At 40.0% G+C, this 27,615-nt stretch overlaps 2 protein-coding genes across 2 annotated transcripts; one reads left to right on the top strand and one right to left on the bottom strand.

Annotated features, from left to right (window-relative positions):
* Positions 1–589: 589 nt before the first annotated feature.
* Positions 590–15,733, bottom strand: CFI (complement factor I). The gene is made up of 12 exons (XM_057404547.1): positions 15,633–15,733; positions 13,762–14,080; positions 12,374–12,518; positions 11,243–11,421; positions 10,152–10,262; positions 8,468–8,584; positions 7,266–7,313; positions 6,698–6,801; positions 5,972–6,087; positions 5,036–5,310; positions 3,819–3,920; positions 590–1,046 (listed from the first exon to the last, which is right to left on the bottom strand). Exons 1-12 carry the CDS (start codon positions 15,690–15,692, stop codon positions 829–831), a joined length of 1,794 nt encoding a protein of 597 aa, XP_057260530.1. The 5' UTR covers positions 15,693–15,733; the 3' UTR covers positions 590–828.
* A 2,034-nt stretch (positions 15,734–17,767) lies between these two features.
* Positions 17,768–22,426, top strand: GAR1 (GAR1 ribonucleoprotein). The gene is made up of 6 exons (XM_057404546.1): positions 17,768–17,985; positions 18,066–18,220; positions 19,603–19,662; positions 20,063–20,198; positions 21,122–21,250; positions 21,677–22,426. The coding sequence occupies exons 1-6, from the start codon at positions 17,781–17,783 to the stop codon at positions 21,688–21,690; spliced, it is 699 nt and encodes a 232-aa protein (XP_057260529.1). The 5' UTR covers positions 17,768–17,780; the 3' UTR covers positions 21,691–22,426.
* The last annotated feature ends 5,189 nt before the right edge of the window (positions 22,427–27,615 follow it).

Below are 27,615 nucleotides of genomic sequence, written 5' to 3'. Positions count from 1 at the left end.
TGGATACCAGAAATATATATATACATACATAAGACAGTAAAGACAGTAAAGATGCTTTTAATTTAAGATTCAGGTTCTAAAACTCCTTTGTAGCTTCTGACTAGCTGTAGTTAAATTAATAAAAATTAAGAGCTACAAATATTGCCCCAAGATAGGTGATCGGATGAGGAACATTAACTAGGTAAAAATTGTCTGAGTTTGTAGCTGAAAAAAACACCACCAAAAGAGTTATTATTTTGGTATAATTATATTACGACAAATTTAATCATTATAGTCAATCTGTCAATTAATAGATTGTCTGAAGTCTACTTTTGCAGTAAGCCTGAAGAATCAGCTGCCAAGCAAGGCAGCATCCTGAGGGTTTCTAGTGACCTAGACCTTGAGATGATGAAAGTTCTTGAAAGTACTCTGTTTGCTGTCTTTTCTGTGAAGTTCACATACTGCCAGTGCAGTCATTTTCCAACTACTGCTTTCAGTATGGGTGTTGCATTTTAACTAAATAAACAACTAACTAAATAGACTAACTAACTGAAATAGAATATGAAATATGGAAAAAAAACCAAAAAAAGAACCCAAAGTAACAACAAGATATTTTAATTTCCAGCTTTTATTAGAGACTTTTGCTGCGGACTCATGACTGTAAAATTCTATTCTTACAGGCTTCTGTAAAACTGTGGAATTGTGGCATTCACAGGGCATTAAGAATTTTCAGAATATATTCTTTAAAGATTTGTTCTGTTTTTAAGTCACACGGCTGCTGATTGTAAAAAAGGACCAATGTGCATTTTTGCATGGGTGATAAGAGGGAAGTATTTAATTTTCCAAGTTTTAGGTATTATACCGTGAAATGAGACTCCTTTTCACATGATGGCTAATCCAGTCATAATAGCTGGCAATTTTTGTATACACACCAGGGTGACCAGCCTCCCCACAGTTCTCACCCCAACTCACAACACCCCAGACATACGCCACATTTTCTGCGTCAAAACAGACCAAGGGTCCTCCTGAATCGCCTTTGCAACTGTCTGTGGAGCCATCATAAGTACCTGAAGCAAAAGAAGAAATAAAAGGCAAAAAATAAGTTCATATACGCTCTAGCACACAAAACAGAGCTCAGGAGATTTTTCAGGTTCTTGCCACTTCCTGGCAGATGTTTGCCTAATGATCACCAGAAAGGGGGTTCCTGACTTCTTTGGTCTCTTGTTTCTCCTTTCTTTGCAAGTGCAGGGCCTCTCTTTACATTTGTGGCTGGCCAAAATTCTTCTCATTTGCTCTGATGTCAGTGATGTGGGTCTTGTTTTACCCTGTGCAGTAGAGAATCCAGCCATATTGCCTATTACACCATTAATAGTAGCTCATAAAAAGTGACCAAAAGCAGAAGGTAAAAGGTAGAAAGATTTCTAGGCTGATTCCTATGGCAGTGAAGCTATCATACTATGTTTATGCCTACGTGCCTGCATTTGGTGTCCCCTCTACCCAGTAATTTCTTGGCCAGTTTCATCTGTATGCAGCTGTACAGAGAGGCAGAGGGCCTCAAAATTTTCTCTACCACCTTCATGAAAGTAGGTCAGGAGCATGTGGATGCTGGGATGGGAGGGAGAGCAACTGTCCATAAGTGCCCTTATTGCAAGGTCTTGGTCATAATGTGGACTAAATAGCAGCCCTGAGGCACAAGTGCGTAGCATCCTGCATTCTTCGTAAATTTCAATGTTCACAGAACTACTTGTTTGCAATGCAGCTCCTGAAAAATTGAATTAAGAGTGAAGGATGTGATCTAAACAGAAATACTGTTGCAGACCTAGAATATGATTTATGCTTTGTCTTATATCAGTAAAAGTTTATTAATTTCTAACACCCTTACTACACTTTTCTGCTGTGTTGATTGACCTAGTATGAAGGAGACCATACTATGCATGAGTCTCCAAGTTTTAAAAACGTAACCTCTTTCTTCAGTCCCTACATTACTGAGAAAGAGTTTTGTGAACTTTTCAGAGCTGGAATTACTAATCCTGGAAAACAGGATTTCATTGCTTTTGTTCAATTTAATTAATATTTGCTTGTATAACTAACTCCTGGGGATAGTAGCCCTTAATTCCCAAGTTTGTATTTGCATCAGGGAGCAGAAGCTAATTCCAGATACCCCTTTTATGATGTTTTCCCATATGATACTGTCTTTGTTCCTTTCTGGTAAAGTATGATCACTTGAAATAAGTTGAAGATCAAGGAGATAAGTTATGGAACTTGCACAGTAGACAAACCTAGTATCTTATAGATCTCATGCTGAATTTATCACAAATTAGAATCATAGAATCATAGAATAGTTAGGGCTGGAAAGGACCTTAAGGTCATCAAGTTCCAACCCCTCTGCCATGGGCAGGGACACCTCACACTAAATCATGTCACCCAAGGCTCTGTCCAACTTGGCCTTGAACACCACCAGGGACAGAGCATTCACAACATCCCTGGGCAACCCATTCCAGTGCCTCACCACCCCTACAGTGACGAACTTCTTCCTTATATCCAGTCAAACTTCCCCTGTTTAAGTTTTAACCCATTACCCCTTGTCCTATCACTACAGTCCCTAATGAAGAGTCCCTCCCCAGCACCCTTATAGGCCCCCTTCAGATACTGGAAGGCTGCTATGAGGTCTCCACGCAGCCTTCTCTTCTGCAGGCTGAACAGCCCCAACTTTCTCAGCCTGTCTTCATACGTGAGGTGCTTCAGTCCCCTGATCATCCTTGTGGCCCTTCTCTGGACTTGTTCCAACAGTTCCATGTCCTTTTTATGTTGAGGACACCAGAACTGCACACAATACTCCAAGTGAGGTCTCACAAGAGCAGAGTAGAAGGACAGGATCACCTCCTTCGACCTGCTGGTCACACTGCTCTTGATGCAACCCAAGATACAGTTGGCTTTCTGGACTGCAAGTGCACACTGAAGCTGGCTCATGTTGTTTCTCATAGACCAACACCCCCAAGTTCTTCTCCGCAGAGCTGCTCTGAATCTCTTCTCTGCCCAAATTGTAGCTGGGATTGCTCCAACTCCAATGTAGGACCTTGCACTTGGCATGGTTAAACTTCATAAGGTTGGCATCAGCCCATTTTTACCATTTTTACCAGCCATCAACCCAAAATTATTTGGCTTTTCTAATTATTTTACTGTCAAGACAATATTTATATAAACTACTTTACTTTTTTATTTAAAGAACACTTGAAACTATTTGTTCTGTAAGTTGAATACTCATTGGTCTTCTAGTCATGTATTTGGCAATATCTTTTGTTACTTGAGAAGCAAAAAAGTGTATTCAAAGTCCTTATTTTAGTAGTAGGAGTGACAACCAGTTTCCTGGCCAGACTAACCCTAGTTGAAAAGTTAATCGCATTTTTCCTGAGTTGTAGTGTGGTAGTAGCAAATGTCTGAGTAGATGAATAGTCACATTCTAGGTAGTGGGACTACTAATGTGCTCTCAGACAGACATTTGCTTAAATATGTTGCTGATTCAGAATCAAATACAGTAAAGGTAGGAAGTTCAGTGGGTTGCAAAGTGCTTATTTAGAAAACATAACTTGAATTGCATGTGAAAATTTGCCCTCATAATCATAGAAACTTGGCATCCTGTCTTATTAACTCTGATTATGAAGCAGATATATAATGGTGGATGATTCTAGACTCCAGTGGCTAGCATTTGGCTAATGGTGATAATGTGGCAATTGGTTTATTGGCTTTCCCAAGTCTAAAAGATTCCCATCCTGTATGTCTGGCCTTATAAACAGTGGGTTTGATGCTAAAGATATTATAGGAAGAAAATTGATGCTTACCTGCACATGCCATTTGTTTAAAAAATCGTCCTGGGTACAATTCGGAACAATTATGAAATAAATTAACGTAGCCCCACTTGAGGATATATTGCTTTGTATAACCTAGAAAAGAATAAACTTTTCTATATTAAAAATAGTATGTACATATTTGACACTTTTAATATCATAAATTGAAAGTTATATATTTACTTATCTACAGAATATATTCAGTACTCTAAACCAGAGGCCTTAAACTGCCAGTAATGGTTACCCCATGCAGCACATTGGTCATAAAAGCAGAGTGGTTTAATTGCAGTGTTAAATAGAGTACTTTCCTTTTGTGACGTTTTCACCCTTTCCCTTGCCTTGCCTTCCTCATTTTTTTCCCTATATTTCCATATCAAGGTTTTCAGACACTGAGAAATGGGTATATTACTTTATATGAAATGGAGATGTGGCTCTGATCATCCTTGTTACTTTTTATTTTTATTTTTTTTCCAGTTCTGTTCTGTCATTTTGGGATGAGATATTGGGACCAGATATTGGAAGTACATGTATCCACAAGGTTAAGGAGACCCTCTGGTTTGCTCTCTGCCTATTTGCTAGTAAATCCCAACTATCATTTGCTTTATAGACTGCTACTTAGTATGGACAGGAGAAACCCCACAAAATGTGTTAGCTTCAATGCCTGGCTGTCATCACTGAAATACAAAACAAATGCTTCCCAAATCTTGGAAAGTGTGATTACATTTGGCTTACCTGTCTCTGTGCAGCCTTCTCTGGACTAATCTCAAACACAACTGAGACAAGATGTGCTGAGTTTCCTAACTGTTGGCTGCAGCTCAGATCCTCTTGGGCAGGGGACAGAGGACAGGCTGTGACTATGGCTCATTGTGGGCTACTAACCGCACTTGTTAAATATCATTACCAGGTTTCCACAGCTGATATAAATCCTAGATTGGCAAAAGGAACATGTCTTATTGTCTGGGTAGTTTCCAACCAGGGGTGTGCTCCAGATTGATTTACTAAGCAGCTGAAGAAGCAGAGGAGGCGGTACAGAAAAGAGAACCAACAGTGATAGCTGGATGCTGAACCAGAGACTGTGTTTTCTGTATTCAGTCTCTTCTGAGTACTTTGTGCATAACTACTCTCCAGCCTTTTTAAAATGAAAGCTTACCACAGTCAGAAAGCACATGATACAAACAATGCATTCTTTTAGTAAGCACCAAAGTAAATACCTTTCTCTAGTCCCCATCCAGAAACCTTGCATCTGTCACCAGTCTTGAACATATGCTCTGACCAGGGGATACACGCAGGTGTGCTGTAATCCAGGGAGCATTCTCCTTTCACAGAACCTCTCAGCTCCAGCAAAGCAATGTCATTTTCATAAGTTGATGCATTATAATTTTCATGGATTATCAGTCGGTTTAGTCTTAAAGTATCTGTCTCTCTGTCATACAATATTGTATCCAGCAGTCCGACCCAGACACGGTACAGATGAACTCGATTTGCCCTCAAAAAAAACAGTGAAATAAAGGATGTTTTGGTACTTCACACAAGCACTGTACCTTTCAACTATCTGTGAACTTTTGCATTTTATCAGATTTTCTCTAGAATAAAAATAATGGAAATGCAAAGCAGATGATGCTAACTGCTGAGCACTGCAGCTAGTACAGAATAAACTATTAAAGGCCAGGCATTGTGTTTAGTGCTGTGAGAGGAAGCACGTGTTTATGCCTTTCTTATTTCAAGTGAAAAAAGAGTGAGCAGATGTGGATGGGCTGCTGGGATTGGCAAATCTTCCCTGCCTCCTCTTGCTTGTTCTGTGGCATATGTGACCCCAGGGGCAGTCTCAGGGAACAGAACCTGGACTTCTCCAAGGCAGAGATGGGAAGAGAATATCTCGCTTTCAGCCAAAGTGGTTATGGTGAACCTTTTCTGCCTGCCTACTATCTGACTGAAGAATGCTGTGTCTCTTCAAATTCATTGTTGCATTTTCATCTTTCTATTCACTGCCAAAATATTCTACTTTTTCTGAATTTTCCCCATCATTAATGTGTTTTAAATTGTTTAGGCAAATAATAAGTAAACAGGTAGCCAAGAAAGGGAACAATAGCTAGATCAATCTTTCAGATTTGCAAGAAGAAAATAATTTCCCAGTTTATTGTTTTTACCTGACACAGTGTGCAGCAGTCAGAACCCAACAGCCACCAATATAAACCCCTCCACAGTACACTGTTGCACCTTCATTGCTAGTATCTTTAATTGCCACTTGCCAAGGGAATTCACCCTATTCAAACAACAAACACCCAAATAATGAGAAATCATAATAATTTTACTGCTTTTAGTGCATAAAGAGAAACATATTTCTTGGTATCATCTCATCTCCTTGGCTATATCAAATTGTACATAAAACATCTGCTGTGTAGAATTGTGAATCAAGCTCCATCAGAGATAAAGGGTAAATATTCTAAAATGCAATGATTTTATTCAATCTTCTGACTCTGTGTGATGCCTCCTTCTATTGACCTTTTTGTTGTGACGCCCCTTATAGCCACGGAAACAGATGCAGAATCTGACCTGGTATGATCAAGTGTAGCATTTTTGACTGTGTTCTGTTTCAAAGGTGCAAATTTCCCATCTCATCAGAATTCTTATTTCAAGCTATAGTAGTAAGTATTTTGCTGAATCATTTTCAGTGTGTACTTGTAATGCTCGATTTTGCAACCCCATGCTTTACTTTATACATTGTGCCTCTCTTTCCTTCAGTGCAATGCCACTACTGCTGCAAAGCATGAAATTACTGTAGTAGCTGACTTATTTCTGTATATTTTAACAGAAGAACAATAATGCCTATTTAAATTGATGATGAATGAATGGATGGTAATATTATTTTTTACCTTTCTTGCAGTCTCTCCACCTATAATTCTTTTCCGTCGAGTTAGTGTGTGATTTGTAAGACCACAGTGTACTTTGGGAAGAAGTGTCTTTATCATTTTTCTCTCTTTAACAAAAAGGAAAAATGTATCTCAGAAGTCAAGTATCCATTTGCTCTATTTGGAGACAAGTTTATCTTGAAAAATGAGTATTGTGAATATGCCAGTAGCAGGAAAGCAAAAAATGTTGGCATTTGTTTTTGCTTTGAAAATTGCTTGTGTCTTAGCATCACTTATTTCCCTTTATTTCCCACTGCTGCTTGATTTCAGGAGAGTAATTTTAAAGCAGTTCCCCTAGATTTGCTGAGAGTATACTTCCACCAGTTGCCAAAACATGCAGATGTGGCTCCTCAGCCAGGATGAATTATTATGGCATTATTGAAATTAGCAGAAAGCAAGACAAATAGTAAGTCTCAGTAAATCACAAAGTCCAGATATCTGAGTGTTCTGGATCTGGCCAGATCTGGCTGGTAGCGAGAATGCCACTAAGAAGAGGGTGTGCTGTTGGTTTTGGAGGGTTAGTTACACTTACCTTCATCCATACTGTGATTTTCAGGCCTTATCTTTGCCTTGTCTTTACCTGTAGTAGAATAACAAAATACTAAAAATATTGGCAAACATCTAAATTTGTTCTATTACTTGAATACATGTTTGTGTGACAAAATCCTGGGACATGTTTTAAATGCCTAAGGGCACACCATTTCAAATGGACAGCAGTAATCTCTCAGCCTAGTGCTGATGTTTCCTACTCTTTGGCTGCCTCCCTACATTCAGCAGATACCAATTTGTAACTGCATGATATCTACTCTGCTTTGCATGCCTAGTGAGCCCTTCTGCAAAGAAACCCTGAGAAACAGTTTGTTTGTTTGTTTGTTTGTCTTTTGGGGGGGGGAGGTTGATCTGCGAAGAAATATCCCATTCTTCACCAGGAAACAATGGAAATTCCTCCTCCTGCCCCATCAACTTTTTTGAGCTTTCTAAAGCCCAAAGGAGCACTAGGTAACAGGATATTTTTATTTTTTTTTCCAATTTAGATGATGCTGTTGTATACTGTGTGCCTCTTTAACAGGGTAGGGAAGGGTATTCAACATGAGAGGTAAATTAAATGTTTCCTGAATCTGGTTTGTCAGCTTTTATTCAAACAAAATGCCCATTGAATTCAGTTCCTAAATGGAGGTTGAGGTTTGGGTCTGTTCTCATATTACTGGCTGTAATGTTTACATTTAGATTTCAGTCTACCTTTACCAATAGTGTTTACTTTTTGGCTTTAGACTTTGTCTTTTATCACAGCAAGGAAAAACATTCTAATTTCAGACCAAAACAAAATCTTTTGAACAGTGAGGGGAACAGCCGGGAAGAATCATAATGGCAAACCAGTTCAATTCTTCATCTGTGAGGAAAGTATTCCTGCCTGTCTTGTCTATGCTTTCTTCACAAATACAGAATGCCAGTTTGATAGCTGGCCATATAACCAAAAGACATAATCTGCCTTAAACCTCATAAAACATCACCTGTTTCTTCCATCCTTTAGTTTTCTAGCTATTCTTTTCTAGAAGGAATGGGAGGAAAACTACATGACCTTTTCTTCCTACTATGTATAACATAACATCGGGAAGACTAATTCTTGCATTTGGTTTTGCTAATCTGTTAAATTAATAATATGCATTGTGAAGTCTCTAGTTATCATTGAGCAGAATGAGAGGGAAGAAACAAAAGCATGTTTCAGAAGAAAACCTGCACAGAGAACTCGAGCTTCATCCTCTCCTGTAAGGCAGTCAATTTCTTTGTTGCAGACATTCTTATTTGGAATACAGATATCTGATCGACAGTGGAAACTGTTGTCTCTGCACTCTGTAACGCAGGAGAATTACAAATGTAAATCACGGGATGAAATGACACAGCAACCTTGCATAGTTAGGGAGCTTTTTAAAATGTAAACACAATATAATATCCATGTTAGGGGGGACTCGATTGTTCATAAATAGATCACAAAAGCAGGCTCTGTAAGTATAAACCAAAATGAATACTTGGATCTCCTCAGTTTATAATCTTGAAGTTTTAAGGCTTCAAAAATGTGGATCTCTGTTACCAGTTCAGTTTTGTACTTCTAGACTTGGAATCACTCCTTAACGGCTTCATCCATAAAACATGCCCACACTCAACCTCAGCCAAATGACCTCCAGTTTTGGCAGCATTACTGATTATCTCAAATTAGAAATTTACAATGCTTGGATCAAATTTTCCCCTTTCAAATCAAAGCCGAAGCTGACTTTTGGTTGAAGGGGAGAGGTTCAGGATTAGGAATCAAGAGTCCTAGTTTGAATATGCTGGATTTAATAACTTATTTCTTCTAAAACTCTTTATTTATATTATAAACCTGAGAACCCCTTTAAATTCTTGCGATCACTTTGTATGTTATCAAAAGGAAAGCAGTGCTTGGAATTTATAGCAGGGTTTTTTTAAGCTACTTTATAATCTCATGTCTATCTACTATTTAAGGATATATTCTTTAATAAAAAATAAGATAGCTCTCTAAAATCCCCATATGATCTGAACACCATTCATCTTAGTTGAAATTCTTCTTTTGCTTTCAGGAAACATTGTTTTCAGCTCAGGCAGCTGAAACAGCGCTATTTTGGTCAAGTGGAATCTGAATAAATGTTCTCTAAATATATGAAGCCACAAGTAGTTTGTTTTGAGTTGGATTTTGTTTATTTTTTTTCCTAAAATGGCTGTGACTGGGTTTCCATAACTATTGGATTGAATTTACTGACCATTGTAAAACTACAAAATTAAGGTTTTTTAGGAATAGTGATGGGATTTGTAACCCACATTATTGTTTGGCGCCCAAACCCTAACTGCTGAAAGTAGTATTCTGCATTCAAGTCATGGTAGATCCATTCCATGTTTCTAAATAAAATTGTTACAGCTAGAATTGCAGATGCTGAAAGAATAACTGCTCATGAACAAGCAATGTGACAGGAACTGTTCACAGATATTCTGTGGATAAACTTGCATTAATAAAGTTAAGAGACATCTTACTTTGCTTTAAAGATAGTTCATTTGGAAAACAGTGTCTTTGTTTAATTACTATTGATTTTTCCCAGCTAAAAATACATTTTCATTCTAACACAACTAATTTTTTTGTATCAATGTTTAACAAACCTCCTAAAAAAATCTCATTGTATTTTCTCATCCTCCAAGGAAATTCAGATTTCTCAGAGATCACTTGCTTGCTTTAAAAAATTATATTATGCCTATGTTTTTTCACCTATGTATATATAAATTATGGTTTGATTGCTTTAATGTAGTGACCTAATGAAAAAAAGACTTTAGCTGTTTACATCACTGTAAAAATTCTTTGGGAGTGGTTTTCTGCTCAAATGATTTTGAAACACCTGAGAAAGGAAATTATTACCTCTGCAGCACAGTTCATCACTTAGGTCTCCACAGTCATTGATTCCATCACAGGTTTTGTCCAGAGAAATGCACTTCTTGTTGACACAATGAAACTCACCATCTGAACAAGCTGTGCAGCATAATGAAAATGAAGTTAGTGTGGAAATGTCTGTAGCTTCATAATTGCCCAGGGAAATACTCTGCTTGCTCTTTTTGTCATATCAGCAGTTTGGCTTATCAACAGTAGGCATTCTGGGGCCCAGTAATGTAAATAGGAATCTTTTTTTTTGTGTTAATTGCCTTCTCATGAAGTGTTCAATGTGACCACTTATCTTCCTCCTCCAATATGCAGTAGCCTGGCAAAAGGGAACTTCATTTTTTCTAGACAAGGATTAAACCAGAAATGATTGGCTCAAACCCACTGTAAATGATTCAAGTGATTAAGATGATGGATGTTCCCCCTTTAGAAGGAAGTCATCAAGAGTCCTTGAACTCCTACCTTTGTGGCACAAGATAAAACCTGAGGCGATTTGTAGCTCTCCTTACCAGCGGCATCTCAGGCTCATGCTTATCAGTGCCAAAGCAAGCCTACTACAGAGACTAGAAAGCTGTCAGAAGTCAAGCCAAGGACTTGATCCCCCTTGTACCAGTGAGAAACTCGGGAGTCCTGAAACTCCCCAGAAGACACGAGCAGTTCCACTACAGTCATGTTTGTCTGGCTCCAGTGCTACTAATGTCCTAATTGTTCTTCTTCATAGACAAAGTAGCAAGTAGGAGGAGTAACCCAGGAGAGGTAAGACTTCTGGGATACAATATGCCTCAGTATCCTTAGAGGACTGGAGGAACAAACAGAACCATGGATGAAATACATAGCTGTAAAAATACTTCAGGAACAATAGTGATTTTCCAAACTTATGAACTCGAAACCATCTTCACACAAGGCTGCCTCAGTTGTCTTAAAGTCTGCAAAAGGATGATTTAAAAAAAAAATAACCAAAGGGTTTCGGTGCAGGTTTGTTGTGGCTGGGAGTTCAGCAAACCAGGTCCTAGTTATTTAAACTTCAAATGTAAGAACTCCAAATAAATGTAAAACTGAAAAAAACTACTAACCTCTGAGATTTTCATGGCACTGGAGGCTAACCAATCCCTCATTACTATCTCTTGATTTCACCTCTATGTGACATTCAGCAAGACTTGTTTCTAGGCCCCTGCAAGTTATCCGAAGACAGCGCAATGAATTTAAAGCAGATTCTGTGATGCTGGAATTGGCTTGGTAATATTCAGCACCTCTATGAAAACATAAGCAATAATAACAAATTACATCATTTCACAATGGATTGTCCACTGCACATACTGAGGAAGCTCAGGCCACTGCAAGGCTGGGATTAATATATTTAATCTCCCTTGTTTTTATGTGACTGGTATCCTCCTAATAGTGTCCATGTCCCCTACCTTCAAAAAGTATGTACTGAGTAAATAAGTAACTAGAGAGAATTACAATGGACTGAATGCTCTGTCCCAGGATAAACCCTTCTCTGCTACCTAAAGAGATACTGATCAGGACTAGGAAATACTTGCTTCTCACTTACAGGGGACAATGAAGGCACTGCAATAGCATTTGTAGTCTTCAGGTAGGGTTGGAGAGGCAGCCCTACCTGACCACGTTAAATTAGTGCAAAAATATTATGTACAAGATACAGCTGACTATGAGGAGATGAAAGTGCAGCCCAGGTCATCAGTGTGGTTGCAGGAAAACCAACAGGCTCTGTGTGGCTTCAGCCTTCCCTGAGGACAAAGCAAGCAATGGCAATGGGGGCAAGGCATGAATGAAAAAACTGTGTTTTGATTCTCGTAAGTCTGGCTGGTGCAAGTGGCAAAGCAGAGCTGTACCCTGGTGTCAGCGAGCGTAAAAAACTTTTCTATGCACACAGATCCTTACTCAGAGCTATTTGGGGATGGTCCATCTGCACACTTTCCATTACACAGACCTGAGAGGAAACCTCTGCATTGGTCTTCTGCTTTATTTAAAAATAAAACTATGGTCTGTATTGTTGTAATGGAATACAGGAATATGTGGTTTGGATTTCACTCTCAGGTCTCAGTTTAAGAAGTTTTATCAGCTAATACATTGTTCATGAGTCTTCTGCCTTAACTGTTGGCTGACTGTGCCTGGCACTTATGTAAACATTGCTACTTTTTCAGATCCTTGCAGTTATCCAGAGATAAATTCCCCCAACTTACAATTCAAAGCCAAGGTGTTTGCAAGCCACGTTTGCTTCATTCATAGTCCACTCACTATCACATACGAAAAAGTCGTTCTTTTGATTCACAGGCTTTACTTGAAGCAAAGTTGAATCTCCATGGCCCAAAGAAATTGAAAATGTTTCTTAAAAAAAGAAATAAAAAATAAAAGAGAAATAAAACAATCCCCAAATAAACTCGTATGATGTAGATGTCTGTAGTGGAAAGACAGCCCAGAAACAAACCAGGACTAATTTGTATTGGCAACCAGTTTCATATGGAGGGTAGGTTGGGAGTCAGAAGCTTCAGGTATTATTCTGAGGACTGACTTTGTGGCTTTGAGACTGCCACTTTTTCAAAGGGTACCGGTTCCTACCACGTAAGAGTACCTGGAGGTCTACTGAGGAAAGGTTGCCTCTTAGTATAATGACTTTCATTAGAGGACTTTTGATAACCATTAACACTTCAAGTAAGATGGCCAGACCCTCTGTTACCTGTGTAGCAAAACGTAACAGTGGAAGCTAAGCTACTCAGCTTAACTTAGTGAAGCTGTATAGACAACACACCAGGAACACACAAAGGCTCTCCAATCTTTTCAGTGGAATAGGCAGAATAAAGTTTTGCCACCCTGAGGGCAGTGGGCTAAGCTGCTGCTTCTGTGGGGAAAGGGAGTGATATGATAGTACCAGGGCAGAGACTGAGCAGGAGAACCCTGCGCTGGGCTTGCTGCTCCTGCTGTGCTCAGTGGCCTGGAGGACAGGTAGGAACAGCAACTGCTACTGCTAAAAGCCCACCTGCCTATTTAGCAGGAGCTGTTTCTCCCTGCACTTAGGAGTTTGATCTGACACAGCAGCCTGGTGCAGCTGAAAAAGCAAGTGAGAACAGCTGCTTGTCACTGCACAAACTATGGTTTGCAGGGCAACAGCTTTCTATTTTTATGAAATCCACAGCATGAAGATGATAGAGGTGAATATGGCTCGTCTTCTCTCCATGCACTCCCCCATTCATTTCAATAGCTTGACTCCGTGCTTTGGACTCTAGCTCCTTTGAGGTCTGTCCCTCTTCAAGACACCCTCTCTGCTAATGTTCTCAGCAGGCCTCCTGCTGGGCCTCCCACTACAGTCAACACCCTGTTTGGAAACCTCTGAGCTCTGTGTCTGTTTCTTCCCTTTCTACCTGATGATTTGAGCAATCTACTAGCAGCAGCATGACCTGGGCCTTGTCAAATGTTACTAACAATGTCAAGCACATTTTTATGAAAATCAACAAGTACTGCCCATTTTCAATGACTCCTCTTTTTATATTTCATGTTCTTGCTAGGGCAAGGAAAGTATATCCTTGGCCATGGATGACTGACTGACAAGTTTTGGGAAAGGAGGTGTCAATACCTTCAGATGTGCATCTTCCCTTGTGCAGAAACTTTGCTTCGGGACGTTGACACTCATAGCTCTTTAGCTGACAGTAAGTGGGGAAGTACTTTCCACTGGTAGAACAAACTGAAGAGCCATTCTTTGGGCACTGGTAGGGAAGCTTACAAAGGCACTTTCCCTCCACACACCGTTCCCATGGGTGACAAAAAACTTTCTCACAGGACTTGTGTGTGTATCGGTTGCTTAAGCATTCTCTTATAAGGTATGTGTCTTGCTCAGCTGGCTGGGCAGGCTCAGCCTGCTGAGGCTGGTTTTCTTCAGCAGTAGAAGCTGCATTCTGTAAGGCACAAAATATGAATGAAAAAAGGAGTAAGACTAGGAACTGCACAAGAGTTCTGCAGAACTCTTTACTGACCTCAACAAAGTGTTCTTGCGTAAGCCTTTTCCTCTCTTACAAGCACAAAGGTGCTAAAAATCATTTATAGTGTATTTCCTTGTCTTCAGCCACCTCAGCTTCCTCAGTTTCTCTGAACTTTTTTCTTCATTTTGGATGATTCACCTGGTGTGATCTTCACTCCTACAGGTCTCTCACAAACGCACTCTGAACTTCAAACATCAGCTGAAGTGAACAGCAGGCTATAAATATTTTTAAGTCAGTGGTTTATAACATACCACAGCAATGGGATTGTAACCAAATCAAAATACAAGGGGACTTAAACCCCATAATAATAAAAAAATGGCAACTTTTTTTTTCTGAGAGTTTTTTATTGGCTTGGTTGGTTTTAAGTTTAAATATCACCTGTAAATAGTTTTAAACTACTTAGAAGCAAGTCCAGAAATCTAAAATTAATGACTTGTTTCACTGTGTGACTGCTGAAGCAAAAAGTATCTTAAAGGAATTTAAAAATTAAGTGCCTTTCCTTATTAGCTGTTTTCCTGTATCTGGCATAGCAGTGGATTTTTAATGCAATTGCTGGTCATCACTAGTCTGCAAGATTCTGACCCTCTATCCAGCTGTCCCTAGGTGAGTGACTGCACCCACCATGGTGCAGCTCTCTGGCTGGCTGCTTTTGCTTACTCTGATCTATGGATAGGAAGAATGCTGAAACATGAAAAATATATATGGATGAACTTTGTATAAAAACGGGAGAGAAAAGTTAGTCCTGAAATGTGATTTATCAGCTTTGACTGTGTCAACTGAATCAACAGAGCTGAAGTTTAAAGTTCTGAAGAAATCCTGGCCATAGTAAAGTCAGTGGGGATGTTGTTGGGGCAGAATTTAATCCAACAAAACCCCTTTCAATGGTTGTATAATCTTACTAAATTCTTCCTGTTAGGTCAGTAGAATCCAAACTGTGAGCCAGATCTGGCTTGGCATAACTCCCATTTGTGCAAGTCATTTCTACTGAATAGGAACAAAAGGTGCTGATTTTTATCTAAGGATTCCTCTAAAAGATGTGGGTCATGCTGAATGCTTGGCCCAGGTGGGCTTTCTGGGATGCTTAGCCAGAAGTGGTTCTGCAGCAAACCTCTAGGCAGTACAATGGTGCCATGTTAGGAGGCTAATCTCATTTCTCAAAAAAGGGAGGGCAGGGAAAATTGCAGCACTATTCTGGGGTTAACCATGTTTGCAAATTGGGTTTAGGATAGGATCATTATTCAAATCTCTTCCAGAAACCTGTTAGCATAAACCTCAGACAGAATAAATACATGAAAGAGAAATCACAAACTTCACACATTCAAGCTAGGCTACAAGAAATGTATAAAACCCAAACACTATGAAAGGAAACAAAAACCAACCTAACTGGTTTTGCTTTGTAAATTGCTTTTTAACGTTTTTTATTAATAAGAATAAAAAATTAATGCAACCAAATAAAACAAATTCTTACCTCTGATCCACAAAAACAAAAGAGAGACAAGAAAAGCAAGAGAAGTGGGACCATTCGCATGATGAAATTTGATCTTTGTAGGCAAATTCCTCTGGTCGGGATTCTTTTGAATGTCAGTTGTTAGATTAATGTTTAATTTTTAACCATTAGTAAAATATTTTAAAGTGTGTTTAGAAACAAAGGACAGGAGCCTCAACTATTAACTGATAAATTTGATCTCTCCAAAAGGATCCTGCTGCAGTTTAACTGCTTTTACTGTAAGTGCAGACGAGATAACAAAAGTAAAGTCCCTCAAGTAAATGATTAAAAGGAAGCACACACATTTCCTTTCTTTTGCCCAGGAGACTGATCAAGTCATCATGCTGATTCTCCTGACTGTAGGCATTCCTCTTTGCCAGATTCTACTCTGCTCTTGTGAGACCCCACCAGCAAGTTCTGCTTGCGTTGGGTCCCCACCACAAGAGGGATATGGAGCTGCTGGAGTGAGTCCAGAGGAGGCTATGAAGGTGATCTGAGGGCTGGAACGCCACTCCTATGAAGACGGCCTGAGAGAGTTTGGCTTGTTCAGCCTGGAGAAGAGAAAAAGTAGCTCTGGGGAGACCTTATAGCAGCATTCCAGTACCTAAAGAAATCTGGAGAGGGGCTTTTTACAAGGGCATGTAGTGAATGGCTTTAAACTGAAAGAGGGCAGACATTAAGAAGAAATTCTTCCCTGTGAGGATGGTGAGACACAAACACATTAACCAGAGAAGCTGTGGCTGCCCCATCCCTGGCAGTGTTCAAGGCCAGGCTGGACGGGGCTTTAAGCAACCTGGTCTAGTGAAAGGTGTCTCTCCCACGGCAGAGGTGTTGGAACTCGTTTTAAGGTCCCTTCCAACCCAAACTATTCTGTGATTATTGTAAAAGATAAATGTGTTTTTTATATAAGAGAGAGATGTTTTAATCTATGTGGAAACACATCCATGTTAATACCGACAAACTCATACGATAAGGTCATATTACACGATTCACGTCGGGAATTCTCAAGTACTGGACAAACACCTGAAGTACTCTTCTGACAGTCGGTTTCCAGGACACTGTGGTTAAAGCCAGCAGGACCGAAGTCTCCTCCCACGTCCCTGCATAGCCAGCAGGGCCTCACAGGCAGCGGCTCTCACTCGTTCGCGCCGGCGGGCTTCGATAAACGCCGTGTAAGAGACGAGTCTCCACAGGCCTCCCGGCGCACCCGGGGGGAAGCGAGGCGGCTCTGAGCACCGTGTATATGGGGAATCCGCAGCTGCGAAAGGAGCCGACCACACACCGCCACCGCCCGAGTCAGACTGCCCCACAGGTACAGCAACCTCCTGCCTTTTGCGACAGTATCGCTCAGCGAGGCAGCTTCATTTACGGCAGGCAGCCCCGTTTACGGTGGTGTGGGTAGTCTCCCGGTGGCGATTTGCGGTACTAGAGGAAGTGGCGGGGCCGGCGCGCACGTGGAGGTACGGCGGGAAGGGGGGGAAGCCACGCGGGACAAAGCCATTGGCGGCCGTTGGGCGTTCCTCAGCCTCTCTCCTGCCCCGCAGCACTGAGGGCTGCGTCGTGCTGCGGGCGGGGGTCCCTTCACCATGTTCCTGCATTGGCATCCCTGTGCGCAGGCCGCACGAGGTGCTCCGCGGGCCCGTCAGGTGCTGTGGGCGCATGTCGTTACCGTAGAACTGTAGAATGGTTTGGGTTAGGATCCTAAAACCATCCAATTCCCCCCGCCCCCCGGTTATGAGCAGAGACACCTTCCACAAGACCAGGTTGTTCCAAGCCCCGTCCAGCCTGGACTTGAGCATCGCAAGGGGTTGTAGTGCTGCGCCGCTGGGCTGGGGCTGGAGAGCTGCTGTCTGCTCCGGGGGCTGTGGACTGTCGCGCTCAGCCCTCGGCCACTCAATCCCTGTATGATTGAAAAGCACGCTGTCACTGCTGGTCAGTTTTTACAGGTAGGCATTGCAGTGTAAGCTTGGTGTAGACTAGGTTTTTCATGCGCCTTAGTGTTTTTGTTGAGGACTGAAAGGTCTAACTTGCATTAACAAACAGGCTCTCAGGAGACTTTAATTTGTACAGTAAAACACAATTGAAGTATTTTTTATCTTTTAAACAGCTGTTTTTAGGAGGTAGTAGAGAATGTCTTTTCGTGGAAGAGGAAGTGGAGGAGGAAGAGGAGGTGGAGGAGGAAGAGGAGGCGGCTTCAATCGAGGAGGAGGAGGTGGTGGTGGTGGTGACAGAGGTGGCTTTAATCGTGGTGGACGAGGTGGCTTTGGAAGGGGAGGTGGACGAGGAGGCTTCAACAGAGGCGGATATGACCAGGGGCCTCCGGAAAGTGTAGTTTGTAAGTTACATTGAAAGGCTGTGTTTATGTACTTTAGAATGGCTGCTCCAGATCTTTAGCTTGCTTGTTCTTTATTTCAGTACTGGGAGAGTTCATGCATCCCTGCGAAGATGACATTGTTTGTAAATGTAAAACAGAAGAAAACAAGGTGCCTTATTTCAACGCTCCCGTGTACCTGGATAACAAGGAACAGATTGGCAAAGTAGATGAAATCTTTGGACAGCTGAGGGATTTTGTATCCTTCAAAAAAATGTGTGGTGTACAGTATTTTGTTTTAAAAGGCTGATTGGTTATTGAATGGAATTTCTACAGGATTTAAAAATAGTTGAAGGCTTGGCTACCAGTTAGATGTGAACAGTCACAAGTCTAGCTGCAACTGTTGGTGTAAGTAGGTGCCTCATGCACATTAGGTGCCTATCATAAAGCTTTTTCTGTATGATAGAGTACCTTATGTCAGTCATTACCAGTACTGGCAGATGTCTTTTGGATCCATTGTGGTTCAGGGTGTTTCTTCTTACGTGACAACAACTTTTCTTCTGTATCTTACTCACCTATAACAGAGCTGGATCAAGGGACTGGTGTTTTTGTGCATTAGGGGACCTTGCTCATGCTTCAGTTTATTACTTAATTACAAAGTTGAGTTTGTGCTAGGGTGTTTTATTGCTCATTGTCCAGCTTCTTACTTAAACTGCCAGTAAAGGTGGGCTTGTGCTGAGATGTCTTCTTGCAAAGCTGGCTTGTTGAGATTGACAGAATTCATGACATAAGCGGGACAGTGGGATGTAACCCTGTAACATGTCAGTAAGGCTTAGCCTGTGTTGGGTGAGTATCAGTAACTAGGTACATGCATTTTCCTCTACCACAGTAAGTGAGAAGTAAAATATACAGGTTTAAATCACTCGCTCTCTGAATGTATTAATTTGCAGATTTACTTTTTGTATCAAAATTATTTGGATTTCAGAGACTTGTTTTCTTTCTACAGTAATGTATTATGAAAATGCGTTACTTGATTTTGCAGTAACTCCTTGCTTCTCCATTTAATCTTAAGTTTTAAGTAAGAAGAGTTGGCCAGCAGCTCTTTTGATCTTAGGAACTGTATACCGAAGTCTTTGGGTGCTGGAGTGCTAAAGGGCTTCATACAATACTGCACATGGGGTTCCAGAGTGTCTGTCACCTCACTGGGATGAGGCTGGGCATATAATTGCTCCGGCAGTCCCTGCTGGCTCTTATTTTTCCACAGCCTGCCGGTCATATCACCCAGCAGCAGCACTAGCAGAGCCCCTGCAGCATGAGCCTTGAGGTCACCCTGGGTTGTTCCTTGCTATACAAATTTGCTTCTTTACAATTCTGTTTTTATGTGCTCTTTGCACGGGATGTTCTTCTTTACGCTTTAATCATGGAAAATAAAAATGGTTTTACCACAGAATACTGTTTTTGTAACTGTGTGAAAGTTCTCAGAAAAATTGCAGGTATTTGCTCCTTAATTGTAAGTTTCCATTTGCAGTGGTGACGTTTAGCTTTATTTATAAAATACTAATTTAGAGAATGTTTGAATGTGCCAATCAAAATAACAAATTCATTTCTTTTTCCTGTTACGTTCCTTAAAGAAACTAACAGTATTTTTCAGTGAAACTGTCGGAGAATATGAAAGCCTCTTCATTTAAAAAAATGCAAAAGGTTAGCCAATCTCAATAACAGAATGCTATTGTATGTCATTGGTTAGATAAATCTACTCTGTTACAAGATAATGAAAGCTTTATGAAGCTTTTATTAACAGCTAGTTGTTCTATGTAAACATAAATATTAATTTCTTCTTCTTTCTCACTTTTCTATCTGCCATGTTCTTTCTTCTCCCTGCCCTCCAAAAACCAAATGAAACTCATGCAAATATCATCTGTATTTTAGTAACTTTATAACACTGTGATTCATTTCTTGTGTTCTTTCTTTATTTGACTGTTTGCAGAGGAAAATTTGACATAAAAAGTTAAGACCAAATTGTGGATATTTGTAAAGGGAGATATTAATGTGCTCTTTAATATTTGTTTGTTCAAAGTCCAATTGAACTGTCTTCCTACAGTTTTACATTGACCCAGCAAAGCTACTACCACTTCAGAGATTTTTGCCAAGGCCACCTGGAGAAAAAGGTGCTCCCAGAGGAGGTGGTAGAGGAGGACGTGGTGGTGGACGTGGAGGAGGAAGAGGTGGTGGCAGAGGTAAGGTCTCAAGAATAGAAGCTGCAGTATGTTGTGTTTTTTTGTTGTGGGGTGGGTTGTTTGAGTTTCTTTTGTTTTCTTTTTTTCTTCCCTTTTTTTTTGGGGGGGGGGGTGTGGTGTAAAGCTGCAGTTGAATACTTGAGTATCAACAGTAATATTGCAAAGAAAAATGTTATGCATATTCCTTTTTGACTCAATGGAAGAGACGTTGTCGCCCTTCCAATGGCAAGACCTAGGTTTCTGTAGCTAAATAACAGCTCCAAAGCATAGGGAGGAGAGTTATGCTGATATGAAACAAAGACAGAAAGCGTCTGAGCAAACTTGTGGTTAAAGGCTGTAGATAATAAACACTCAAATCTGTCAGCAAAATCTGTATTTGTAGTATGTTCTAGTCTGGACAAATACTTGAAATGCATTGTTTGAGAGAGAGGTGAATGACGATTTCATTCTTCTTTGCTTTTTGGAGATTATTTGCCATGTGCTCCTCAATTAAAGCTGATTTTTTTCTAACATCACAGTGTTCTGCATCTTCTCACTGCTCTGCCCCTTTGCAGCAAGGCACAAGTATCTCAAAGTTGTTTTGGTTTTGTTTGTTTATTTTAATGTTCTGTTGAGTTTTAGTTAATAATTATTAATTATTAATGAATAGTTGTGATTATTTTATTTCTGTTACGAAAGAAAAGTTTTGTTAGTGTCTGGAGTATTGTGGACATGGTATACCAGATATTAAAGAATACCTAAAATGCTGCAGATGGTCCCTAGGAGAGACAAAGTACCAGTAGCTGACGTGGTAACTGTCCAGCAATTGACTGTTTTTTCTTGTTGCTGTGCTTTTCCTTTCAGAAGATGTGAATGAAATAAGTTGTTATGCTTAACAAAGAATTTATATGCTCTTCCACATATAATTTCTTTCCTGTGTCTAGGAGGATTTGGAGGAGGAAGAGGTGGAGGAAGAGGAGGAGGAGGAGGGTTCAGAGGAGGAAGAGGTGGAGGAGGAGGAAGAGGTGGAGGAGGATTCAGAGGAGGAAGAGGTGGTGGAGGAGGCTTTCGGGGTGAGTGTGTGGTTTTTATATTTCAGTAGTAAGAATGGCTCCTGATTTCTAAAGTTTTAAATATTAAACAGGATGTTGTGTTTTTAATCTCTTGCAGATGTTTATAGTTTATAGTTCTATGTAAATAGAACTATAGAACAGAACTATGTAAATAGAACTATAGAATAGATGTTTATAGTTCTATGTAAAATGTTTCTGTGCATCACAGTATCTAGCTTAAACTGAAGCACAGCAATTTATGCATTTTTGATGTGTATATAAGACCATGTTAGTTTTTTGTGTTCAAAAAGGACTATGAGAACAGGTAATGTTCTGTTATTTTATTCTGTCAACTCATTTACTGTTATATGTATAATTTATTTGCTTTAAATGCATCTTGCCTAAGATGTGAATTGTTTGTTCTGTTTCTCTTTCCTTTTAAAACAGGAAGAGGATATTAAATGTGGAACCATGAAGCCTGCTGTCTTACCATATCATCTGTGTAAGTGAAGAACAAGGAAAAAACTTTCTAAAGGACGCTGAAAAAGTTCTTTTTATGAAGAACTTGAAGCTGTAAAATAACAGTTATTTTTACACTTAATGACTGTTGATCAACACGTGAGGAGAGCATAGCTCCAGGCAAAGAACTGAAGACTCTTCAGAATATACTTCACCTTTTTTAACTAAGCCAAATCCAGTGTTGTCCTTAAACTGCTTGTTTCTGAGGAGTAACGTAGTCAATGCTTGACTTCATGTTGGAGTTTGGAGTAAACAATCAGTTGAAATGTTTTTTTAAAACACTGTACAGCTTCACTACATGCACATTCATCAATATGAACCTGTTACCTGTGTGTGACTGATCCCTAGTTCTCGTCCTCTTTTTTTATATTGAATCTTCTGTGTTGCTCTAAAGTGGACATGCCTTTTAAGCAGCCTTTATGAACCTTTTTTTTACAAACTAAACTTCAAAATTTTGTGTTGTTAAAAAATTTGTTTATATGTAATTATGTGTAAAAGAAAAGGAAGATAGTAAAGGATATTTTGTGGATTTTTCTGTGTAAATATCAATGAAAGCCAGACACATTAAGACATCTTCTTAAAAGTTGCTGTCTAATGAATAAGACAAGGTTAATACTATTAAGTCACCTAATTGTATCTAATTGTATGGATATTAAAATTGCTGAGGGTTTTTAACTGGTCCCACCTCCCCCTTAGCCTGTTTCTCCTAAGGTTTTGATGTCCTGGCACTGCACCTCTTTGGTGCTCTGAGCTTGCACAGGGTCTAAGATGAGATAGCCCGTCATAGGGCTCCTCTGCACATGGTGATTTTGGTTAAGCATTGCTTAAAAAAGGCATGAAAAAGTCTGCACAAGTCTGGTCTCTTTAGTTGGATGCCTTATGAGAACTCCTGAAAAGCTGGTAACTGTCTCTTAATGATGGAAGAGAAGAAAGTTCTTTTCTGCTCTTTTAACTTTGGAAACGAAATAAGAATAGGAAAGTAGAATCGCCCTGGATTTTATACAGAGCCAGGAGTCCATTCACAGTCTCATACCAAGCACTTCTAAAAAGGGATCTGTAGAATAATCTACATGAAGGTATTTTCAACATCTTGTGGAAAGTAGTAGATTTCAGAATTCATTGTACTGGTATGCTTTTTAATGAATGCAGTAACAGGCAGATGAGTAATGTTAGCCTTCTGCTTAGTAAAAACAACCAGGTAATTTGTCAGAACCAGGATTGGCCAGTTATTGGTCATTTTAACAAACTTGACTGTTAGTTTGAATAGTCTCTGGAACAAAACTTGATGTGAAGTAGCAAAGCAAATGTTCAAGAATTCAATGAAGTCTGAACAGATACTGCATAGGATAATAGATAAAAATGCTACCAGCTTGAAAAAAAACCCGAAACACAGATTTCTGCTAGATCTGGTTTTGTGAGATGAAACTGAAGTCTACTGTTCAATCACAGCACAATCAGGAATTGAGGGATAGTGACTACATTCCTGGTATTGCTACAGACTTAACTTCAACCAGGTCAGTTTAAATCAAGACCTCTGGAAATGTTTAGACTTTTGTTGCTGTGTGTTGTTAGGCCTAAGTGACTTGGGCTCTGAGTTAAGGTATTGTAGACAAAATTCTATTGCATCTCTGGCATACCAACTTGCAGTTGAGCAATACTAACCTGCAGTGAAACTGGAATTGTCACTACTTTTGTGATACTTGTACTTGCATCCTCTGTTGTGCTGAGGATGGTCTGCACTGATGCTTCAATAGCTAGCTGCAGGTAGCTAAAGCTGACTTAAATCTTTCCTTCTGGCTGTGTAAGACTAACATAACACAGTGCTCAGTCCTACACCCAAATTCATGTTCTGCTTTGCTATTCTCATGGCATGCTTTAGGGACATCCTTTTTCTCAGGATATCAGAAGACTACTGTCAGGACTTTTCAATTGCATGATGTGACAGCTGACTTTTCAATTGCATGAAGGACCATCTTTCAGCCTGGGACAAGAAGTGTATGCTTCAGATCTCACAGCAGATGGAGCAGTGAGTCAGCCTAAGCTGTTGCAAGGCCAAAGCAAAGACTTCTACATCTCTCTGCAGAGGGGTTAAAGAGCAATATCCATTGCTACTCCAGAGGGAGGATCAGACTTGCTTATAGGGAATTGGATTGCAGCCCCAGCTGAGAAATGCATGAGGAGTATTATGGCATGCCCTGTGCGTACAAACAGTGTTGGATGGGATTAACACAAATATCCAGAAGTTTATAATAGATCTTTGCAGAGGTTGTAGGACATCCAGATGGTAATGGAAAAGTGTCTATAGTGACTAGGTGTGAAATGAGCTTCCCCATAATGGGGAAGGATCATGTTTGGTTGTGGCAAGGCCCATCCAGTGTCTGGTCCCTGTTCTGCCTTGTTTTCTATGCGCCATGGCATGACCCTGTCCTCCTAATGCAAGTAGCTGCTAACTGTAACAGATGAAAATTCAGTACTTTCAAAAAATTAAGGCATGTTTTGTGTGCAGTGAGATGCTGCAATGAACTAATACAGGGTCTCAATTTTATATGACTCCTTCCTGTCTGTCTTAAATTCTTTATTCAGTTCCTATCCAATTCTGTCTCTGTGCTCCCAGTCCTAGTAAGTGAAGTGTTTGAGTGTTATATATGTGCTGACAGATATCCTAGGCTTTTTCTGCAGAGCATAGGAATGGTGGGCTCAGCAGTACCTTGACAGAAATAGGTATGTTGGCAGAAATGGGAAGTTTCAAGTAGCTGTAGTGTCTAGGGGAAAAAAGGTCACAGTGCAGTCTGTACTGAAGAGGATGGGGGAAGGTGTTGGTGGCAATTTGGGCTTTCAATGGCAGTTTGGTGTTCCCTGTATTTCCCCTCACTGGCAGCCTTTGCAGCAGATCCTGGGCCACCTAAAGAACTCCTCACCTCCCACTGCTCCAGGAACATGAAGGGGGTTGTTCTGCAATACTCTGAAGCTCAGGAAGAAGACAAGCCTCAGAGCACCCCAGGACACAGCAATAGTGGTGTCACCTACCTGTCTTCTTGTCCACTTGTCAGTGTCTGTGTGTGTTCACTGTTGGCAGAAGCAGAGTATTCAACAACCAAGTCCTGTTTTAAAAAGGCAGTTGCAAGTGAATGTGTTAGCCGCTGCAATATTTGACCCAGGCATAGGGTCTGACTTCCAGCTGATCTTGAAATGACAGCTAGTTAATCACTAGGGTCAGATTGCTTAAAGGTTTTTTGAAGACCTTGTGCCTTTTGTCCTTGCCAAACTAAAATTCTGGTTTTGTATCTTTTCTATCTAGGATCTAGATCCTGTGAAGCAGAGGGTAATACATGGAGGTGTATTGTAAAGCTTAAATTACTGCCCATGGAGAAAGCTTTAGTGCCTCTGCATTCCTATTTGGAGGGATGTTTTTAATCCTTGTGTTTTCTGTAGTTGCTGGGGTAGGATGGTTCAATATAGTTCATAGAGTTGCTGCGTTACTTTGACAGAGAAATTTGATGAAGTGCGGAAAATAATTGGGATATTTTAATGTATGTCTGCAGCACTGGCTGTTGTAAACCAGAAGGGATTCTCTAGCATTGACACGAAGTTATGGATGTTTGCCTGAAGCCATGCTGGATAGTCACATACATACTGGTGCAAAGTTATTTGCAGTTGTACAAAGCATTGTCTTGGCAATAAACAGTGTTGTTCTAACAAAAAGCATAGCTCCTGCGTGAAGTATGACAAGTAAAAAGCTTTATGGAGTCACGTATTTTTCAGGGTGTTTTCTTTAATTGGCTGAGAATCTGTTTAGACCCAGACTTTTCTAATCAACAGTTTAAATCTAGTAAAAGCCTCTGGGAGGGAGGAAAAAACACTTGTTTTCCACAGAGTTTGAACCCTTTGCACCTGAAAACAACTCATAGAGCCCTCTAGTGGTGATGTGCTTAATAAACGTGGGAGGGTTTTTTTGGGTTTTAAAGTGGTTATCGCCGAAAATAGGAAAGAGGGTTTGGTTTGGGATTTATTGTTCTTAATGCAAATGGTAAGTTTCTCTACTCTCATCACTAGTGGATTGAAATATACTTTACGCATAACCAAAAGCAACTTGCTAAACCCTTGTAATAAGTTTTGCGTTGCCCTGTATCTATAGAGATACTTAAATGCTTATGAATGACTTAAATAGAAATTGTGTTTTGTTGCTATTGACCTGGGACAAGTGGGAAGTAAAAGCATCATCTGAGGTTATAAAATGTCCCTCCAACACTAATAATGCTGTCTGTTATTGGAGGATAAAAACTGCCTGAGGTTTTGGATTTTATCTTTCTTTTTTTTTAATGCCAGTATTAAAAAGCAATGTGGTAAGCCATATTTTGTCTGTCTTAGAAGCTGTGGTTCAAACTTTGTGGATTATTTATGTACTTTAATATTTAACTCCTTTATCTTCTTGGCTTGTTACATGAACTGCAGTGTTCTAGAAAAAACTTAACTATTAGGTTAATGGTAAGTAATGCCTGCCTTTAATTTTGACTTTTTTCTCTTAATTCTTGTTGCTATAAAATTAGTCAAATTTAAGAGACGAGGAGATGGAGACAATGTGGTGGTGTCTAGGATAGACTGCAAGTCTTAGAAACTTGTGTTTTAAGCAACAAGTATGTATAAAATCTGTAAGGTTTTAACTGCTACTTTAAGTCTGGAATTCTGTCTGAACAAAAATAGTAATGCTTTACGTTAATGAGACATCCAGCATTGTAAGCTCTGAGATGCTTTTGAAAATCTTGCCAAAGTTTCAGGGGAGGAAAGCAAAAATATCAAATTATCACTATGCTTTTATCTTTTGAGGCACTAGGGAAGTGGCTTCATTGCCAAACAGATCATCTTTCCTTTCGGAACCCTCCCACCCTCTTGCTGCCTAATCCTCTTCTGAAAGGAAAAGTACTGTAATAATAGAAGTAGCCTGAGAACTGTGAGTGTAGATCTGTGGCATTAAAGGAAATGTTTGTTGCTAGAATGGTGACATGATCAGCCGTAGTAATGATGACTAAATGCCATGACAGCACAAGTTTAGTATCAAACTTTTCTTACCTTTAGATTCAGATGGATGAAAGATGCAGGATGTCTGTTTTGGAAAGCTGAGGAGTGGGAGGGAATGCTTTATGAGTGTTTAATGGGTTAGAGAAGGGAGAGCTCTTCAGGTGTACTTCCTTTCTGTGTAATGGCCATATTCTTCAACACTGTCTGTGTCACTACATCCTTATTGCTGATCAGAAGACATGACCTAGTCTGGGAACTTGCTTGGGCTGCCTGTGAGCCATGTACCACTCAAGAACTACCGGTTGCTCATCCTCGTCACTTTTATTCCCAGTATGAGCTCAAAACTGGAGACAAAAACTGTATGAAGGGGAACTGGTGGGAAACACCTTCTTTGATTACTTATACTGATACTGCAAATAAGCTGTTTGGGCAAGGGTTTATTGCAGCTAATACTTATACAAGATTTGGAAAAGATCTTTACTTTGTTGTGCTGCTCATCATTGAAGAGAAGAAAACGTAAGCTTCTGCTGCTCAAGGCTTTGGAAAATATATAATAATTTTCTGCCCAGTAACATGCTTTGGAAAATTTGCCCAAAGTAAGCTTATGTGTGTGTGCGGGGGAGAGGGAGAGTGTTCAGACTGGTAAGACATATTCAACAACTGTTTGTGTTTTAGAAATGTAGCAACTGAGTTTTCTGAAAGTCATGCTTCACTTCAGGAAAATATCAGACTGTGTTTGTCTTGGGTCTGTGTCAGCTTGAGAGTTTAAATCAAGCTGAGAATCTTGAAGAAGTAGGTCTTTAAGGATTTGAAGGCATGTAATTTAGAGTGAGTGTATCTGCTTTTAAAAA

The sequence above is a fragment of the Pezoporus wallicus genome, unplaced genomic scaffold (genome assembly GCF_028554395.1).
Source record: "Pezoporus wallicus isolate ANWC-B61680 ecotype Strahan unplaced genomic scaffold, APGP_CSIRO_Pwel_v1 contig_1583, whole genome shotgun sequence".
In the NCBI taxonomy this organism is placed as follows: domain Eukaryota; kingdom Metazoa; phylum Chordata; class Aves; order Psittaciformes; family Psittacidae; genus Pezoporus; species Pezoporus wallicus.
This window is presented reverse-complemented; position numbering and strand designations above follow the sequence as displayed.

Bases quoted from the DNA above. Each gene is read 5' to 3' on its own strand.
- GAR1 (XM_057404546.1), top strand. From the start codon at position 17,781: ATGTCTTTTCGTGGAAGAGGAAGTGGAGGAGGAAGAGGAGGTGGAGGA. The intron at 17,986-18,065 runs GTAAGTTACATT...TCTTTATTTCAG, and splicing joins GCCTCCGGAAAGTGTAGTTT to TACTGGGAGAGTTCATGCAT. The intron at 18,221-19,602 runs GTATCCTTCAAA...AGAAACTAACAG, and splicing joins TTGGACAGCTGAGGGATTTT to TATTTTTCAGTGAAACTGTC.
- CFI (XM_057404547.1), bottom strand. From the start codon at position 15,692: ATGCGAATGGTCCCACTTCTCTTGCTTTTCTTGTCTCTCTTTTGTTTT. The intron at 6,088-6,697 runs GTAAAAAATAAT...TTGTTTGAATAG, and splicing joins GTGGAGAGACTGCAAGAAAG to GGTGAATTCCCTTGGCAAGT. The intron at 3,921-5,035 runs GTATTTACTTTG...ATTCTTTTCTAG, and splicing joins TGGATGGGGACTAGAGAAAG to GTTATACAAAGCAATATATC.